The following is an 18,691-nucleotide window of genomic DNA, read 5'->3' as shown; positions in this document are numbered from 1 at the left end:
TAATATAAAAGTTGGTTGACTCATTTGAGTAAATTAGAAAAATTTCCTAAGTTAATTATTTGTAACAAATAGATGTTATCTTCTTCAGAGTACTCTTGTCAATATGTGTATTAGCTAGAACTATCATTGGATAGAACTTTTAACATATACTACCTCCGATCCTAATTATAAGAACTAGTTAACTAATTTGAGGAGATTAAAGAAGTAAGTTGAGTTAGTTATTTGTCCTAAATAAATGTTGTTTTTCCTCAAATATCTTTGCTAATCAAGTGTATTGACTAGAACTATCATTATTAGAATGACTACTTTGAGAAAAAAGGTATAAATATGAGAGACAAAGTGGATTAGGATCTTATATTTAGAAAAAAAATAAAAATCAAATAGGGTCTTATATTAAGGACCGGAGATAGTATATTATAACTATTACAAAGACTATTTAAAAAAAAAGAAAATAAATATTAGAAATAAAATGGACTAAAATTTTATATTTAAGATTAAATTGAAAGTCAAATTAGCTTTTATATTAAGGATTGAAGGTGAAGATAGTAACATTTTATTTTGTCACACTTCATATTTCACCAGCACATAAATACATTCGAACTCGAAGCCCAATTTTTAGATATAAGAAGTTCATCTTGTAAAAAGACCTGCATCATAATGCTGGCAATATAAATAAATGAAAATACTAAATAGAAGATATTCGATTGTGAAAAATTCGAGTAGTGTGAACAGTGAAAATTGGATAGAATCTAATGAGTAGCGTTTAAACCATTTTGCTATGGGTGAAAAGGTGGAAGCTGGAAGAGCCTTTAGGAATAGTATAAATAAATAAATGGCTTCAAGTGTATCAGGTGGCTGGATTTGGGATGATAGACTGTTGACAGCTGGCGAAGCACCAGAGGACACGTCATTTCAAGGACATGAGGGATCGCCACGTGGTGTGACAACGCGGCACGTGGTGAAATTGTTTGATCAAGTGGCTGTCATGAGCCTCCTCCCCCACTTTCCGGTTACTTTATCTAAACCTTTTTTTTTTATTTTTAATTTTAAATAGGGAATCTTCTTCTTGATAGTTTACAATTACATGCCTTTTGCGGGACCCATCTTCATCATTAACGACCTTTTCTTCCACCTGCTATCCCGTTCTGGGAACAGGATGCAGTTTTCGTAATTATCTCCAATTCTTAGGCTTATCATCTACAATTATTTATACTTTCATTGTTATAATTATTTATTATTTATTTATAATAATTACCCACGTAATCTATTTTGTGTATTTTCTAAACAGTGTCAAATTATCAAGTCAATAACCTCCTATTTAATTGGAAGGGAGGGGGGAGGAAAGCAGGAATTTTAACAATTTCAATTTAAAAACAGAGAACTGTGCATGGTTGGAGAATTTTAATTAATTTTACTCACTAACGATTCTCGCATCTTCTTTTTATTAAAGTGGACTGATGAAAATCTTTTCTCCTCTGTTCTCTTCATTCTTATTCCCAACTAAACAGAAAGTTAACGGTCTATGCATGTCACACGGGATGTAATATACGGAAAAACGCATGAGCCTAAAAGAGATTCCATGTTTTCACGTTAAAAAAAAAGAGATTCCATGTTTTTGCCGTTGTTTTTCTTTTTGAAAGGTTCACTGTATTTTTGTCAAAGTATTTACATTTACTGTTTTTTGTCATTTTATGCCGTAGACCCCAATAATTACGTTAAAGTCCACCGTGCTTCCAATAAATGAGAACAAGCATTGCAATTTCCTGAAAAGAAAAGATTTTTTTCGTTTTTGGACTTCTTCGTAGCTCCGGACCTGGCCTCCTCTCCTCTCCTCTCCTCTCCTCTCCTCTGTCTGTGTACTATGTTGACCTTCTGGGACTAGGCGGTACGGCCGTGGTGGACGAAATTGCCCTCCATTTTCGTTGAAATCTCGAAACTTTTTCCCGTTTCCAGCCTTGGTCAAAGACCCTTACTGCTATTTGCCCTGCTTTCTCGCATTTTTCTCTTTTATTTCCCTCTCTTTCGACAACCACAGGGAGGGAGGGAGACTGCAATGGATTTCTTCGTCGAAGGTGTAGGGGAGAGCTCCTCTCCACCGCGCACCTTGAGTGGCTTCGGCAACTATGATGTGAGGAACGATGTTCACAATCGTTTAGTAGAAAACGGCCATGGCCAAGAGGCGGAATTTCGTGAGCAGCTAGACGCTCACTTCAACCGATTGCCTCCGAGGTACAGCTACTTAATTGCAATTTACTTTCTGTTGTCAAGTTGCTATTTTTGGATATTTGCATTTGGTTTTTGTTTCTGTAGCTTTTTTTCCTGGTCACTGGCAAGCGTTTATGTAAGTCTTTGAAGTGTTATGGACTTAAAATCTTAAATACGCTAAATTGAGTTCATCGTAGGTGATTTCATCAAAATAATTTGATATCATGTTATTCCCTTGATTCCCTTTTATTTAAACGGTATCAAAGGGCACTGACAATGAACTTGTTATTTTGGATTTGTTGAAAGCATTATCAACATTATCGGTTTCATCTCTTCATTTCTGTGTGCTGTAATTAGTAATTTTTATCTTTCTTTTCATGTTCAAGAGGCCGGTGAATCCCAAGTTACTGACTGAAAACAGAAGTCGGTGAACATTTTGATATTTTTATGCTTATAGACTATAAGGATTAATATATTTACACAGCTAACATTTCATATCGCTTAACGTGTTGGCATTGATTTTCCCCGCTGCTCTCTCGTGAGAATAGCATAGAGTGGAGCGTTGCAGTTCAGTGTTGAACGATGATATAGACTTCTCATGTGTTGGTTCTAAATGTTCTATTTGGTCTGTGTTGCGAAGGTTTGGTAATTTAAGTTGTATGCTTAATGTGATAAGATATAGTTGTACTGATAACTAAGACTGATGCATGGAATCTGCTGTCGTTTCAGTTATTTGCTTGATGTTAACATAGACAGAGCTGAAGATGTTTTATTACATCAGAAACTTCTTGCCTTGGCAAGGGACCCAAGCAAGCGCCCTGTCTACAATATACGCTTTTTGGAGGTACCTCTTTTGTTTTGTTTTAATATATATATATATATATATATATATATATATATATATATTCAAGATGTTGTTTGGAGAGACTTAGGTAACCGGGGAGACTTAGGTAATTGTAATGTCATGAACTACTGGACAATTTTATTCCATACGATAATGAAGGATAAGTTATACCATAGGATTGAAGCTTGGAATTATGCAGATGCCATTCTTTTTTGCACCCTTGCGTTCTTCTACTTTTTATTCATAGAGAACTTTAGAAGAGTTTGAGGACGTGATATTCTCTTTACAAAGTGCAAAAGAAAAAGAGAGGGGAGCGCGATATGGATTCAGACTTAGACTTAGTGGCTGAGTATTCGTCCTTGAATCTGGCTGGTAAAGGTGAACTCCTCCTTATTTGCTTCCCCTCTCAATTTGGCTCCCAAAATCTGGGTGCTCACGTTAGCTAGCAAGTTCTTGGCGTTGCATTGCACTTTCCTCATGCTATGACCATGACGTTCTCTCCACGAGCAAACTTTTTCAGAGACTGGTCCTAGCCCTTGTGCTAATTGGTGGAGACCTAAGCAAGCCGGGGGAACTAGCCCTTAAAAGCAGCTTGTAATAGAAAGAACAATCCCCTTAAGTGCCACATAGATTGCCTTCGGCTCCCAATGTGGGACTCTTTACAAGGCTTATAATTGTAATATGATATGAACTTTTTACTTTTGAATCTAATCATATAAAACCTTTGTCATCAATATTTTGTGATGTTCTCCTACTATGCTTTCATACTTGGTTTTGGAGGACATTGTTTCTAAATTTAATATCCTACTAACTAATAATATGCTCTTTTTTCGCCTAAAAATGTCAATTCTAGATTTACTTTCCTTGTCTGAGGTCTCTATACATTAAACACATTATACTCTACAATTAGTGATTCCTTTTCTTCTAGCTTCTGTCAGATTTTTTTCTGCCTTCAATGGCTATGTTTAATTTTCATTTTTCTTATCCTTCAAAATGGTTGGCAGCACATTTCTACTAGAATGGATGATCGAGATCAACAAATTATAAATGCTCATTCTAGCATAAGGCCATCTTCTCCCGCATCTAATGGGGAAGCTGAATCATCTCATAAAAGGCAAGCGGTTTACCTGTCATTGTTTTATTAATACCACATCAACTCTTAATGATGATTTTTTAGGCAGCTGTAGGTTTCATATGTATATTTTTTTAATAATTATCCATTATCATTTCTGGCTTTTTTTAATATCATGTATATCATTTCTATGAGTAGGGCAAGAGACTGTGCAGCTGAGTTTGAGCCTTGCTCTAAGCTTGAAGATCTTAATTTGGATGTTGGAAAGAACTCCAAGGAGGTTACTGACAATTACTCCCAGATGTAATCCCAAAAATCATCTAAAATTTCATTCTTTTATCCTTTTTTTTTTGAATAATTCCTGGAATGAATATACGAAGAGAAGTGGTAATATTCATTTAACCTGGTTACAACAGAGCTTTTTTTTGCCCTTACTATGAGGTTTTACTATCTCTTGAAATTCAACACTGATCCCTTCATTTATGACTTGAAATTCAAATATGACCACTTATATTTTGGGAAATCTGTCAATCATATGCCCTATTTCAAGTAATTTTTCCTGTTCACTATGTGGGTGGCTTGAATATTTGGCGATTACCTGTTGGACTACAGTGATTGTCAAGGACTGGGGCAAAGCTGATTGTTGTGGGCTCACTACTCACTGCCTCAGAACACAGACAATTAATGGGTACAATGGGAGAGGCGGTGAGCAACAGAGGCAATGTACAAAACTGGTGGAGGCAGTGAACAGAGCTTTTAAAGGCTGTTAAAAGAAACACAAAATAGCACCTTCAAGAGTAACACTGCTGTTAAGGCTTAAACTAAGTTGGAAGACACTTGAACTGGCCTCTACAACTACTGGTGACACATTCTGGGTTGACCATTGCCAGAGTGTCATGCGTTCTCGTGTGCCGCCATGGGATTTGATGGAGGTTCACCATGGTGGCATGTGCAGTGGTCTGCTTGAGGCTCAATTAACTGGGGAGGACTGGTTGATGAACTTTGTCATGATTTCTATTTTGTAAACCAATGCCTTCCTGTTTGTTTTCTTAATCATATATGGTTTGTGAAAGAGTATAATAGGAAATGTGTGAATGACTTTGTTTCCTCTGCACTTGTGACATTTAAATTACTCTTTTTATTTTTTATATAAGCAAGTTATGATGATTAGCCTTCTAGTTAAAGGCACTGATAAACTGAAATTGTTAATTGTAGTCATAGGCAACTGCCTCCCCTGATGGTGCTTTGCTTTTGGAAAATGAAATACATGATTTACAGGATTAAGACGTGTTGGACCATTTATCAAGATGTCTGTCTTACTATGCTGCAAATTGGGTTTTGCCCTGTGGCAAGTGCTGTTTACATTTTAGTATCTCTGTCATTTGTGGCCCTTGTGTGGTAAATTACTCAAATTGCAATGTAAAATGCAGGCATGAGCAACTGAGTATTCCAGTTCATGAAGTTATATTTTCTGCCATTGACAAGCCAAAGCTTTTAAGCCAGGTATGTTTGAAATATTTATCTTATTTGTCCAATATTGGAATTATATTTTTCAAAATAGTTAGAATTCCAAGTTTTTGGTGTTCCTTGTATGAATATAGATGTTCAATTTCTGCATTTGTTCCACTATAATCGATTGGTTGAGTTTAACATCCAGTTACCTCAGACAGTAGGTATTTGATGAAGAATTAGAGCTTATCATTTTGATTTTTGTAGCAAATATGGTTGGTTGATTCATCATATATCCTGACTAGAATTGCAGATGCTTGCCGTATAATCAGAGTGAAATGAGAGAGAAACCTTTTATGTGAAATGTAGCAAGTGTATATTGCATGGATTAATCATCGCATTTACAAAGGGTTGTACATGGTAGTAGTACTGTAGGTGGTGCATAGTATTGCATAAAAGTATAATGAATAAGATAAATGCACGTCGTGCTATGATACAGCTGGAATGTATGTGTAATGCATGCTAAGCTTGTTACATATGAAGGAAACGGGGTCTTCTTTGAGGGATTCTTGAATGTATCTACTAACTAGTCATTATAGTTGACAAAGGCGATGGGGAGTATCTTTTCTTCAGTGAAATGACTATATTGTTTGGTCCATTTATGAAAGATAGTATCGGATGCAATATATAGTTGCTTCCTGATTGTTTCAAATTAAAGTTCATCTGATTTATTTCTCCAGACATTAAATAACAAACCAGTTTTTTCTCATTTCTTTAACTCAAACTCGTAAGTTGCTACTTACTAGGGCCACTGGATGGTATTCAACTTTAGCACTTGATATGTTAAACTGATATATATTTATTAGTGATAGGTATTGTACAAATGGGAAGTTTTGTGTACTTCTGATTTGAGTTATTTGTTTGCGATTTATTTCTTTTCTTTATGATGGGTGATTGATTTCTTATTGATAATTCAGTGGAATGTATCTGCAAGTCTAACAAAACTTCTCCTTATATGCATGTTTCATGAGTCTGATTTGGAAACAACAACGCATTTATCTTCCTTAGGCCTAACCATATACTTGCATGGAAAAACATAATTTTACTTTCTCAGGACATTCTTTATTGTGCATCCTTGAAATATACTTGATGAGCAATGTGATTTCTTCTAATGAATGATTTTATTTCAGCTGTCTGCGTTGCTGTCTGATATTGGACTTAACATCCGTGAAGCACATGTTTTTTCAACGACGGATGGCTACTCCCTTGATGTATTTGTTGTGGATGGATGGCCAGTAGAGGTACATTGCAAAATGTTTGGTGGCATTTGCTTTTCCGTTAAGACCTTTACGGCCTTGTAGCCTTGAGAAAAATCTATTCATGGATACCCTCACATATTACATTGGCTTTTATCATATACTGTTGCTAAATAGCATGCTAATCAGACTTTTCAAATTTAGGGGAAAATAACAAATTAGTCAATCCCAGGATTTGAGGTTGTAGGATATTAAGAATCATTGTGAGTATATTTATTGTATGATGGAGGATCTACATTCACTTTAAAGGTTGCTGACTTTGCAATCTTGTGCTCAGGACACACATGGATTGTATGAGGCCATGGAGAAAGCTGTTGCAAGAAGTGAGGTGCATGAAGTCTCGTTGACCTTGTATTTACAAAGTGATCGGTTCTATTTATGGATTGATACATCTCCAAAGATTTGATTCAAACATTTATTGGCTTAAACTGCCTGCAATATGCTTATGAATGAAAAGTGTAAATTTACAATTTTCATAAACCTGAGGCTCGAGTATGAGATTTTATGAGTTTTTCAAACCTAAAGGTTGACAGCCATTTGCATCCAGGTCATTTTTTTCACCCTCAAGGTAGCTCCATTAATTCTCACGTTATTTCCCCCTCCAAGGCTTTCATCTCCGCAACAATGGCTTGCCTCCATTTCTTTTTAGTCAATATCTTAGACATAGAAGTGGGCATAGAAAGTGGTTTTTTAGGCCAAGAAGATAATTTGTGTGAGCTGGGAACACGAAATGGGAAACAGGATATAATGATGCTTAGTACGCTCCCTAGTTCCTTTTCTGACAGCAGCAGGAATGTAGTGATATTTTGTCATTACTTGAAAAATTGGGCTTCCCCTGGTTCAATACCTTAAGCTTTCTTTCTTGAGTAAAAACTGTTTAGTTTTCACTGGTTCAAGTGTAATGTCCTTTGTTATAGGTTGTGTTTGGAAGACTACGGGTGCATTTTTCTAGGCTGCTTTCTGTGCCTTTTGTTTGGGCATTTTTCTGGTTGCTCTATATTTGGTGAAGGAACATAAGATGCAGAAGAGTTGGGTTCATTATTTGAGAGTGAGTTGAGCGAGAGACGAGCCAAAATTTGTTCCCCTTATTTTCTATGATTGAAATCTCCCCTCAAAGATAATGTTGAGAGAAATAGGGGCAATTTTCATGAAAAGTGACATCAGAAGGGGTAAAAAAATTGGGCTGGATGATGATAACTGATGGATAGGAAGGTAATATGAGATGCCTAAGTCCCACATTGAGTAGTATCATTGATTTACTTGAGTAGTGGTGCATAATGTGATAGATCAACCAATTAATTTATTTGAGTAGTGGCGCACAATGAAAGTCTTCCCCTCTACTTTAGGAAGAGTTTAACTCTCAGTTTGCTGTTCTAGTAGGAATCACGAGATTCAGAAATATTGCTGATTTTGAACTCCTTTTTCTCGCACGTAATCAAGGCCTGCAAGATAGTAATTGATATTCTTCCTTACTGTAGGGGTCTTGGTCTCGTTCTTTGAACTCCCATACAACTGCAGAGAAGGCGATAGTAGGAGAAGCAAAATCTGGTGATTGGGAAATAGACAGGAGGCTGCTTAAAATAGGAGATAGAATAGCATCTGGATCTTGTGGAGATTTGTAAGTTGAGCTTTTTCACTTTGAATCAATTGATTTCTTTTAGCTTTTGTTCGTGGTTGTCTTGTCACTTCTCTGTTCTTCTTATTGGCCCTGTTATTCATCTTCAGGTATCATGGAGTTTATCTTGGTCAAGATGTTGCTGTTAAGATTTTGAGATCTGAGCATTTGAACGATGCTTTAGAGGATGAGTTTGCTCAAGAAGTGGCAATTCTTAGGTCAGTATCACACTGCTTTTAGTGTACGATTCATGGTGCATCATGATGTTTCCTTAATAAATTTTGCATTTAGTTTCACTTTGTGAAATATATTGAATGAGTGCTAAGGGTGAGGCATGTAATGTGATTTATTTTCTTTTGGTGATAGTGCATTACAATTTATTTACCTTAAACTTGTATTAATATTTAAGCCCAAAAAAGGAGGAAACTGTGATATCAAAGTTGAGTCACACCAATCATTGTTGATGCTCCTTGCTAAAAACCCTTGGGTCTAAAACTCATATATATATATATATGTATGTATATTTCTGAGCTTTTCTTATTCGGCCCTTACATTCTAGCACTGGAAATTTTCTGACTTGCGAACTTTTGCATGCAGGCAGGTGCATCATAAAAATGTTGTTCGTTTCATTGGTGCATGTACAAAATCTCCACATTTGTGGATTGTAACAGGTATCTTTCTGCCGTTAACTGTTCCCAACTTCATTTGGCATATCTATAGTAAGATGTGTGGCTCTGCCAGGAGTTTGATCTCATGGCCTCTCCAACACACGAACACACGAATAAAAGAAGTTCGAAAACTCTTCCCCTATCTCTTTACTATAGTAAGGAATTGAAAAATAAGTGTATTGCCATGCGCACGTGTGTCAAGTCACTGGTGCAGATCATGTATAGTTATAAATTATTGAATTTAGGGTTAATACTATCTTTAGTCCTTAAAATTTTACTTTGCTTTCGTTTTGGTTCTTGAAATTTGAAACTAGCGGTTTTTGTCCCTGAAATTTGATCTCATTTTGGTTTTGGTCCTTAAAATTTGACTTCAGTTTGGTCCACTTGAAGATTTTTGGTCCTGAGAACGATGTTTGTAGTCCTGGAAGCAAAGATCAAAATCAAAATAAGGTCAAATTTCAAGGACCAAAGCCATTGGTTTCAAATTTTAAGGACCAAAAGTAAAATGAGATAGAATTTCAGGGACTAAAAATGATATTGACTCTTGGATTTATTGTGTAATTGACAGACCACCTTTGTTGAGAAATGTTTTGAGTAACCATACGATGAATTCTTTTAATATTATTTGAATATCGATACGTAAAGTTGATGAATTAACACAACAGAAAATATATAGTTGACGAAGGGTAACGCCAAATGATGCTGATTTTCTTTGAACTAGGAGACTATGAGTTGATTTCAATCTCAAATATAAATAAAAAAGAAATAGAACTTGTATTTAACGGCCAATTATGTTATTTGACTCTCTGGCAAATACGTTGCTTCTGCTGGAACATGCAACTTATCTAGAGGAACATTCTTGTACCAAATTTATGAACACATACGCCCAATTGAGTTTTGTTTTGCTATTGATTGTTTAATGCCCTCGGGAATATTGCTTATTACCTTGAAATATGTATATATGTCTGGTCTCCTCATCTATTTCTCGTCAAATGTTAGTCTGCTAAATTTAAGCATAAAGATGTATTTTATCGTTTTTCCCTTGCTTGCAGAGTATATGCCTGGAGGAAGTCTGTATGATTACTTGCATAAAAACCATAATATGCTCGATCTCTCTCAACTACTGAAGTTTGCGATTGATGTCTGTAAGGGTATGGAGTATTTGCACAGAAACAATATAATTCACAGGGATCTGAAGACAGCCAATCTGTTGATGGATACCCACGATGTAAGAACTTATGACAAATTTAAATTTTAATACTAAATATGTTACCCTTACCAAATTGGGTTTTACTTTGTAAAAGCACATTGATGAATTTTATGTATGCAGTTATGTCCTACTTGTGGATTCATATTTTTCCATTGGCCACTTGATGATATATAATTGAAACTAAATTGACTTCTCAAGTATTTTTGTTACTATTGGAGTTTAGAGAATTCTATCAAACTGCTATAAGACCAACTATACTGTATGGTAATGAATATTGGGTGATAAAGAAAAAACAAGAGTAAAAAGTTGGGGTAGTAGAAATGAGGATGTTAAGATAGATGGATGGTCATACAAGAAAAGATAAGGTTTGAAATGGAAATATTAGAGCAAAAGTAGGTGTGGCGCCTATCGAAGAGAAAATGGTTGAATATCGCTCGAGGTGATTTGGGCATGTGCAGAAAAGGCCATTGGAGGTGCCGGTGAGAAGGGTAGATCAGACAATTTAGAGTTCTATAAAAAGGGCTAGAGGAAGACTGAGAAGAACGTTTAATAAAGTCATTAAATGAGACCTCATGCTCAACAACATATCCAAAAACTTGGATATGGATAGAACACAATGGTATCTTGTGATTCATGTAGCCAACCTTACCTAATGGGATAAGGCTTATTGTAGTTGTTATTGGAGTTTGGAGAATATAGCCATTAAGTTCTATTCTCATTGAAATCTTGACTTTATGTCCTGATTTTGATGCAGTCATCCAACAGCATCTTTCCTTGTTTTATCTAGCAAAAATTTTCCTTATCTGGTTCTGCTTTCATCTTATCTGCTTCACTATAATTTGTTGCTCTTTAATTCACATAAATCACGGGACTTGAGTGCCTGATTTGTAGGATGTCTCCCCTATAAATGTCCGTACCATTGTTCTGTTGATAACTAATGAATGTGATCTGTTTCGTTGGCCTTGCAAAAAGAAAAAGGATGTACTACCTCCAGTCCTTAATATAAGAACTAGTTGACTAATTTGAGTAGATTAAGAAAACTAGTTAAGTTAGTTATTTGTAATAAATAGGTGTTGCTTTTCCTTAAATATCTTTACTACTTGAGTATATTGACTAGAACTATTATTATTACAAGGACTGCTTTAGAAAAAATGGATAAATATGAGAGACAAAGTGAATTAGGTTCTTATATTTATGATCAAAATAAAAGTCAAACGAGCTTTTATATTAAAGATCGGAGGTAATAGTTGACATGGTAGCCCAAGACATTCATTTAATTTATTGCGGTCAACATGCTGCGCTCCCTCTTTCTTTTTTTGTTTTTTTCCACTTTTCTTTTGGTTGTGGACTTGTGCTTATTAAGTGCATTTCTAGTTTGATTACAGAGCATTGCTATTTTTGGTGCATTTCTCGTTCAGAATAAAGTGTTCCATGTTTTCACTCATTTATGGACAGTAACTTAATAGTTGCGTAAGAACTGCTGTTGTTGAATGTTTGAGAATTTGTTATTGTAACTATCATTTCTGTTTTGGATATGATTTTTTTAATATAAATGTGCTGTTTTAACCTTTTGAATACACTGTTAAAAATGATCATTTGAAATCTTCTTTTTCTTCCCTGCAAGGTTGTTAAAGTAGCAGATTTTGGAGTAGCTCGGTTCCTGAATCAGGGGGGAGTGATGACTGCAGAAACTGGAACATACAGATGGATGGCTCCGGAGGTTTGTTTTCTAGAGATGACATTATGATTGCTTTTTGATATTTCAGTATATCAATAGGTGCTTGATGCGTGCTCATTAAAGCGTAGGGTTCTGGGAGCTACTGTTGGTCTTGTTAAGAAACCTATTAATTATTCAAAGACAAGTCGTATAATATAATTTCATCCCGTAACTGGTTTCAAGATGAAGATATGGTCTTGAAAATGCAGGCATTACCAAGCAAACTGCGGAACCCTTAAACACTGTATTGTTGATGATGCATTATTTTCTCTCTTGTTACCAAATCGCGTAGAATTAGGAGAAATTGTCCCAAGGTACTTGGATGCCCCCAGTTTTTGCCAAAAATTCTTAAAAGGTCATTCTGAAGCCATATATGCTACTTATCCCAAAAATGATTGCAAGATGGATATACACTTTAAGGTGCCGGCATCACCAAGCAAACCACTGAATTACTTCAACTATGCATTGTTTTCTTTCTAATTGCCAAAATATTTAAATAGAATTGGGAGAAATTGTTCCAAAGTAATAGGACGCCCCCCAAATTTTGCCTAAAATTCTTGAAAGGTCATTCCCAAGGTAACACCCTGCTAGACTGAAGAGAAATAAACGGGGAAAACTTGAGGCCAAAATACTTACAAGTTATTACAGACATTTAGTAGAAAGAGCCATAGGGGGTCAACATATCATTGGTGTTTACTTTCTTTTATTGTCCCTCACTGTCCCCTAAACCAGAAATAAACAGCAGAAGTAATTAAAAAACTGAAAACTCGGATCTGTCATGTTATATTTTTCTCTCTTTCTGGCTTTACTTTCTCCATCTCACTGATAACAAATTTCCTCTCAAGGTTATAAACCATCAACCTTATGATCAGAAAGCTGATGTATTCAGTTTTTCCATAGTACTGTGGGAACTAGTAACTGCAAAGGTATGGCGTAAATTACAGTCATATAATTTTTATTCTCTTACATTACTCTTCCATTCCATGGACACTGATTTTTGACATCAAGGAGACTACTAAAAACAGAATATGGTCATGTATGGTATTTCAGGTACCATATGATGCGATGACTCCACTACAAGCTGCCCTAGGCGTGAGACAGGTTTGCTCTCTCTGTTCAAATATAAAACTTGAATGTTTGATCATAAAGTTTAGCAATACAATTGAACCCTCTTATTGACGTGAATCTGCATGACTACACTAAATCAACTCTGGAAAAGCAACAATTAATTTATTATTTTTGCCCTCATTGAAGCGCATCTTTTCTTGGGCTATGCCTTTGTGAACTTTGAAATGAAAATGACTAAATCTACTATATTATCGATCAGGAGTGCACTGGGATTCTACATTTCAGTTGGTATTCAACAAGGAGTGTGTCATTGTGTCTGACCCAACAGTGATTTACATCCTTTCAGGGGTTACGCCCGGAACTTCCAAAGCAAGGGCACCCTAAACTAATAGATTTAATGCAAAGATGTTGGGAAGCAATTCCAGCCAATCGGCCATTCTTCTCTGAGATAACAGTTGAACTGGAAAATCTCCTTAAAGAAGTTGAGGTAAACATTTATGGCTACATTTTATGACAAGTTATTTCAGCTTTCTCTCATATGGTAAATTTCACTCATTCATCTGGCTTAATCTTAGTTTCTGTTGTCCAAATTGCAGAATGATTCAGAAACTAACGGTGCTTGAGATAAGCACAACATACTAGATCGCTGTTATCTTCAGGCAGTCACATGAGAATCTGGATTTTTCATTTTCCACTTTCTTTGGGTGTTCAAATAGATAGATTTTTTCGTTTCCCCTTTTTGCTCGAGGGAGAAAGGAGTTAACAGAAGCTGACCAATACAGAAGTGACAGAGACTGTATAGAGACAGACTAATGGTATAGTTGATAATACTTGGAAATATATAAATCCCACTCCGGTTGATGTCAAAACATTTGCTGTAAAAAAGTTGTTTTGACAAAGGAATATGTTACCTGCGGTTATTGGAATGAGTTTTCTGGTAAACCGACAATGCCCAACTGTAACAAGCAATATCAATGAAGGAAATTAGAGCTTAATTTATTTGAGGCTTGATGATTTATTGTATATAAACAATAGGTATTCAGCACTGGGGTGATGTTCGTTTTTGTTTTGTTCTCTCTGTTTTGATGACTCGAGGTATTATCTATTGCGTGATCCTGTGAACTGATTGGTGATCATTAATCTAGAGGTATACAGTCAATTTTGGTATGATGATCTAGTAGGAAAATAACTCAGACCATTACTTTGAATCAACTTTGGGTTGTTTTCTCTTTTCCTTGCCTTATTCGATCATATTCTTATCTTTTTTATTGTACCGTTTTGTTTTACTTGTTTTTGTTTATAGTTCGCACAAGTAGGCTTTTTACTTTCTGCAAAATTCTTTATTAGAGAAGGAAAGAACATATTTATGAGTGAGAGTGGATCGATATTTAGTGGTCATTTTTATTAAATTATGTTATACAAATATTTTTATGTGGGTTCTCAGCTCTTATATGCAAAAAGCCACTGAAATTTTTTAATGAAATTCCAAAAAGAAGATGCTGATGAACTTAAATTGAACACTTCAGTGTATTTCCCCTTTATTTTGGGTTGGATAGATATTTTACATAGAGGGAGAAAAAACTTTCCTTGGATTTCTCCATAATTGGAGGTTAATAAATTTGAACCTAAAATGTGAAATATTTTTCAAAGGCCGGAAACAGATCGAGCTAAGAAATTTAGTTTTAAGGCTAAGCATTGATTGAGTGCTTCATTTGGGCATCAAATCCAAAAAGTTTATTAATACTGGGAATCTCTTTCAATTTTCAACGATGTTTGTAATTGATGTTGACTGTCATGAAGGAAATCATGCTAGTGCTAAGATGAAGTTACATGGTCAAGGTACAATCACGGCTGAATATACATACATAACAATAGTACAATAGTTTACTGTATTTGCCAATGAACAGAATTAATCTGACTAAGTATGTGTAAATGACCAATTCTCAGCATTGCAAACCTGCCAACCCAACCGGGTGCACTTAGGACGTTAATGAGGTACATAGCCCATTAACATTGACGTCTTCACATTTTAAGTCCAACAATTAATGCAAAGAAAACAAAGTCAATATGACTAACTTCGTCATTTGTGAAGAATCATGATCACCAAGGATATGTTGTTTCAGGATATTTATTATGTGCATTGCACGCTACGGGGCGTTAAATCTATCTGAATGATTGTATTTAAAATTGAAAGAAAACAAGAGAATTTGGTTCTAATGCCAAGATAATACAAGAGAGTTTACAATAATCCAATAACCGAAAAAGAAGGGAAACTTGGATCAATTAAGCCTAGTAACTCACTGGGTTAATCAATACTGGCATTGATTTTTCTGCTGTTTTTGGTTTAAACTGGCCTAAATATTCTTTTAGACTTTAGAGACACAGAGCAAGCGAGAGTATTATTATGATGAATTGGTTGAAAAGTGCAGCCTTATGTATGTCAAAATACATTACCCACACCAATTAAACAGAAAAAGACAGGACGCGATATATTAACTCGTTAAAGTTGCTCAATAGATGGCCCCTTTCAGAAGATACAAAACAAAGATGCATTGTGATTTGTGAATGCAAAGTGTTTCCGTCCTCCCATCTCTTTTCACTGTTTTCTTCAGTATGTATGTATGTTCTTCGATTCCTACCGAGTTATATAAACATTATTGCTGTTACTCCAGGCCATTGGCCTCCCTTAAATAGGGAAAAAAATTAATATTGTTTTATAAAGGCTTCAAGGTGGATCACTTGGAAACATCGTGGTTGGATCCATATATCTACTCTTATCAATGAGGAATGTTGAAAGCAGACTTGTTTATAAGATCATTACTATCCATAATATGAAGATAATGGATGTAACAATTTTTTTCCCTAATGTCTAGATTGCATGCACTACAACAAAAAAATTGACTTTTTTGTCACCGCTGAAACTATAAAAGTCGCTACTGAACATTTTCAGTCTCCACTAAAAAGTCGTTGCTGTAGCAGCTGTGACTGAATACTTTTAGCAGCAACTAAAAAGGCTGCCGCTAAAATACACTTTCGGCGGCGACAAGAATATCGCCGTTGAAAGACACTTTTGACAGTGACATTCTTGCCGCCGCTAAAAGACTTTTCAGCGGCGACAATTTGTCGCCACCAAAAGGGATGTTCAGCGGCGACTTTTTTTCTCACCGCGGAAAGTAATGCCTAAGAAGAATTGGCTTTACTAACACCACATCATCACCGCCAGCCACCCCGTCATCACCGCAAGCTGCCACGTCATCATCGCCGACCGCCACATAATCACTAGCCACCTCCACGTCATTGCCATATCACTCCTCCCCGCCACGTCATCATCCAAATATTTTCACCTTAAATGTGTTTTCTTCAAGGTTCGAACTCGTGACCACCTCCTTTCTTGTCCAATCTTCTTGCCGTTGAGCCAGATTGAATTTATTTATTAATATTGTAAAATAAAATATATATTATTATATTACATTTTCAGCAGTGACATTATAAAGTTGCCGCTAAAAGTCACACCTTCAGCGGCGACACTGATAGTCGCTGCTGAAAATGAATCCAATGATTCTCAAAGGTACACTCTTTTAGCGGCGACAAAAAGTCCACTCTCAACTGCGACTTTTTTTGTTGCCACTGAAAGTGTTAGTTTCACTAAAAAGTCGCCACTCAAAATTCACTTTTAGCTGCGACAAAAAAAGTCGCCGCTCAAAGTTCACTTTCAGCGGCGGCTTTTTGGTGTCGTCGCTGAAAGTTGTCGCCTAAAGTTTTTTTTTTTTTTTGTAGTGATGTCGCGATCATTATTGGAAGTAACTGAGCAGGTTTCTTTGTCTTTCATTGTATTTATTTCCACTTCAGTGTATTTCCATTGTACCCAATAAATAGGAAACGAAATTGAAATCTGGAATGTGAAGACATAGCAAGAGAGAGGAAATTATAATATTATTATTATTATAGGCTGGTTTTCAAAAGTCTGTGCAAAGGCAAGAAGTTGAAAACCACCGTAAAGTATACATACTGATTTATCATAAGCAAGTACATGAACAATCTCAATATATAGTGCCACACCAAACACAACGACATAAGTTGAATTGACACTGTAAATTTCTCAATATAAGAAAAGAAGCCAAAACATGGAGTGAAGTGAGAAATGGTAGGAATGCAAAGCCGCTATCTACTAGTAGTAAGGAGGAGGTGGTGAGGGGATGGGGGGTTGCGGATAGACAGGGGATGGGGTAGGGGAAGGAGGAGGGGTGGGGTGCACTGGAGGTAGAGGTGTTGGAGAAAGGGGCGGAGGAGAGTTAGGAATTGAAGGAGGAGGAGAAGGAGTATATGAAGGGCTTGGTGACGGAGAAGGAGAAGGTGGAGGAGAATGAGGCACCGGTGGTGGAGTACCGTGGGAAGGGGTTGGTGGTGGATAAACATAAGGTGGAGGAGAGGGCGGTTCAGATCCACTCTTGGGTGGAGGTGGCAGGGAAATTGGAGGTGGAGGAGGAGGATGGTGCTTGGGAGGACGAGGGTGGACCGGCCTGTGTGGGTATGGGAAGCCGTAGGAGTCAGCGCATGCTTGAAAAGGCAAGCTCAGAGACATTAAAGCCAATACAAGAGTGAGAGAAGCCATTAGAGATCCCATTCTTGCGTTTCAAATGGGCTTTGGGTGTGTGCGTCTTCAAGAGCAAGAGCTTCCCTTTATATAGCCTCTTCGTCTACCCATTTCACCCCACAAGTTATTGATCATATCTTGGAAAATCCACTTTGAACTGGTAGGAAATGATTACCTTGTAGATCCATGGGTCTTCTCCGTGTGGGTCTTCTCCGTGATTGCAGGTTAATGCATTCGAGCCTAAAATTTAAGAAATTAAATTTTCAACATACGAAAGGAGATCCGGCTGGGAAATTGACTCCAAGTCAATGATCAGTATATATCGAGTATTCATTCAGGTATCAAATCCAAAGAAATTAAACTAAAATAATTGGGCATCGGTCTGTTTCAAGTTTGGACGATAATGTTTGTTACCAACGTTGACTGTTACAAAGAAAGCCATGACACCCATGATGGGGTACTAATATGGTTAAGGATACACTTAGGACTGAATATTAGCCAATGAACAAAATTTTAATATATGAATGAAAATAAAAGAGGAATCAATTCTCAACTCAGCAAACTCCCAATCCAAACGGTTATCATGTGGAACATTTCCAAGTGATAAGATCTAAGACTTTGATTAGTATATATGTCTTTGATTAATGACAAGCTTTGATTAGGTAACTCTTTGATTAATGACAAGCTGAGTTCCAAAAATGCTGGAAAATGGAGAAATTTATTTTGAAATTGTCTCGACTCACTATACTTCCATATGCCATATATACTCTTTTCTTAATTTTAATCAGGAATTTATTTACGATCATGCCTCACGTCCTGTTATGGATTTTATTTTTCTTTTTTTAATGTGAAGACTTATCTCCAAAAGAGCTGGAAAAACCAAGAGAAAGTGTGATCAACTTTAGCATTGTCACGAGTCATGACTCGCTATAC

The 18,691-nt window shown here is 36.2% G+C and overlaps 2 protein-coding genes across 3 annotated transcripts; one reads left to right on the top strand and one right to left on the bottom strand.

Annotated features, from left to right (window-relative positions):
* The first annotated feature begins 1,866 nt into the window (after positions 1–1,866).
* On the top strand, positions 1,867–14,394 carry LOC114721956 (serine/threonine-protein kinase STY46). 2 transcript variants are annotated; one of them, XM_028907849.1, is made up of 16 exons: positions 1,871–2,229; positions 2,935–3,049; positions 4,054–4,163; positions 4,320–4,424; positions 5,552–5,624; positions 6,761–6,871; positions 7,164–7,214; positions 8,365–8,504; positions 8,612–8,719; positions 9,099–9,172; positions 10,222–10,397; positions 12,004–12,099; positions 12,942–13,022; positions 13,147–13,197; positions 13,511–13,651; positions 13,761–14,394. In XM_028907849.1, exons 1-16 carry the CDS (start codon positions 2,054–2,056, stop codon positions 13,785–13,787), a joined length of 1,635 nt encoding a protein of 544 aa, XP_028763682.1. In that variant the 5' UTR covers positions 1,871–2,053; the 3' UTR covers positions 13,788–14,394. The 2 variants fall into 2 exon arrangements, with proteins under 2 accessions (XP_028763683.1, XP_028763682.1); XM_028907850.1 differs by lacking the exon at positions 13,761–14,394 and having other exon boundaries at positions 1,867–2,229; positions 13,424–13,641.
* Positions 14,395–17,332: 2,938 nt separating this feature from the next.
* LOC114722028 (pollen-specific leucine-rich repeat extensin-like protein 3) lies at positions 17,333–17,788 on the bottom strand. Its single transcript, XM_028907935.1, has one exon. The coding sequence runs from the start codon at positions 17,786–17,788 to the stop codon at positions 17,333–17,335; it is 456 nt and encodes a 151-aa protein (XP_028763768.1).
* Positions 17,789–18,691: the final 903 nt, after the last annotated feature.

The sequence above is a fragment of the Neltuma alba genome, unplaced genomic scaffold (assembly GCF_004799145.2).
Source record: "Neltuma alba isolate B1F8T4 unplaced genomic scaffold, ASM479914v2 tig00012081_pilon, whole genome shotgun sequence".
NCBI classification, from domain to species: Eukaryota; Viridiplantae; Streptophyta; class Magnoliopsida; order Fabales; family Fabaceae; genus Neltuma; species Neltuma alba.
Note: the sequence above shows the minus strand (reverse complement) of the source record. Positions and strands in the feature narration are given on the sequence as shown.

What these genes read in the sequence shown, in the direction of transcription:
- LOC114721956 (XM_028907849.1), top strand. Translation starts at nt 2,054, where the DNA reads ATGGATTTCTTCGTCGAAGGTGTAGGGGAGAGCTCCTCTCCACCGCGC. An exon ending in GGGAACTAGTAACTGCAAAG is followed by an intron (nt 13,023 to 13,146) that starts GTATGGCGTAAA and finishes ATGGTATTTCAG; the next exon opens with GTACCATATGATGCGATGAC. An exon ending in CTGCCCTAGGCGTGAGACAG is followed by an intron (nt 13,198 to 13,510) that starts GTTTGCTCTCTC and finishes ACATCCTTTCAG; the next exon opens with GGGTTACGCCCGGAACTTCC.
- LOC114722028 (XM_028907935.1), bottom strand. Translation starts at nt 17,788, where the DNA reads ATGGGATCTCTAATGGCTTCTCTCACTCTTGTATTGGCTTTAATGTCT.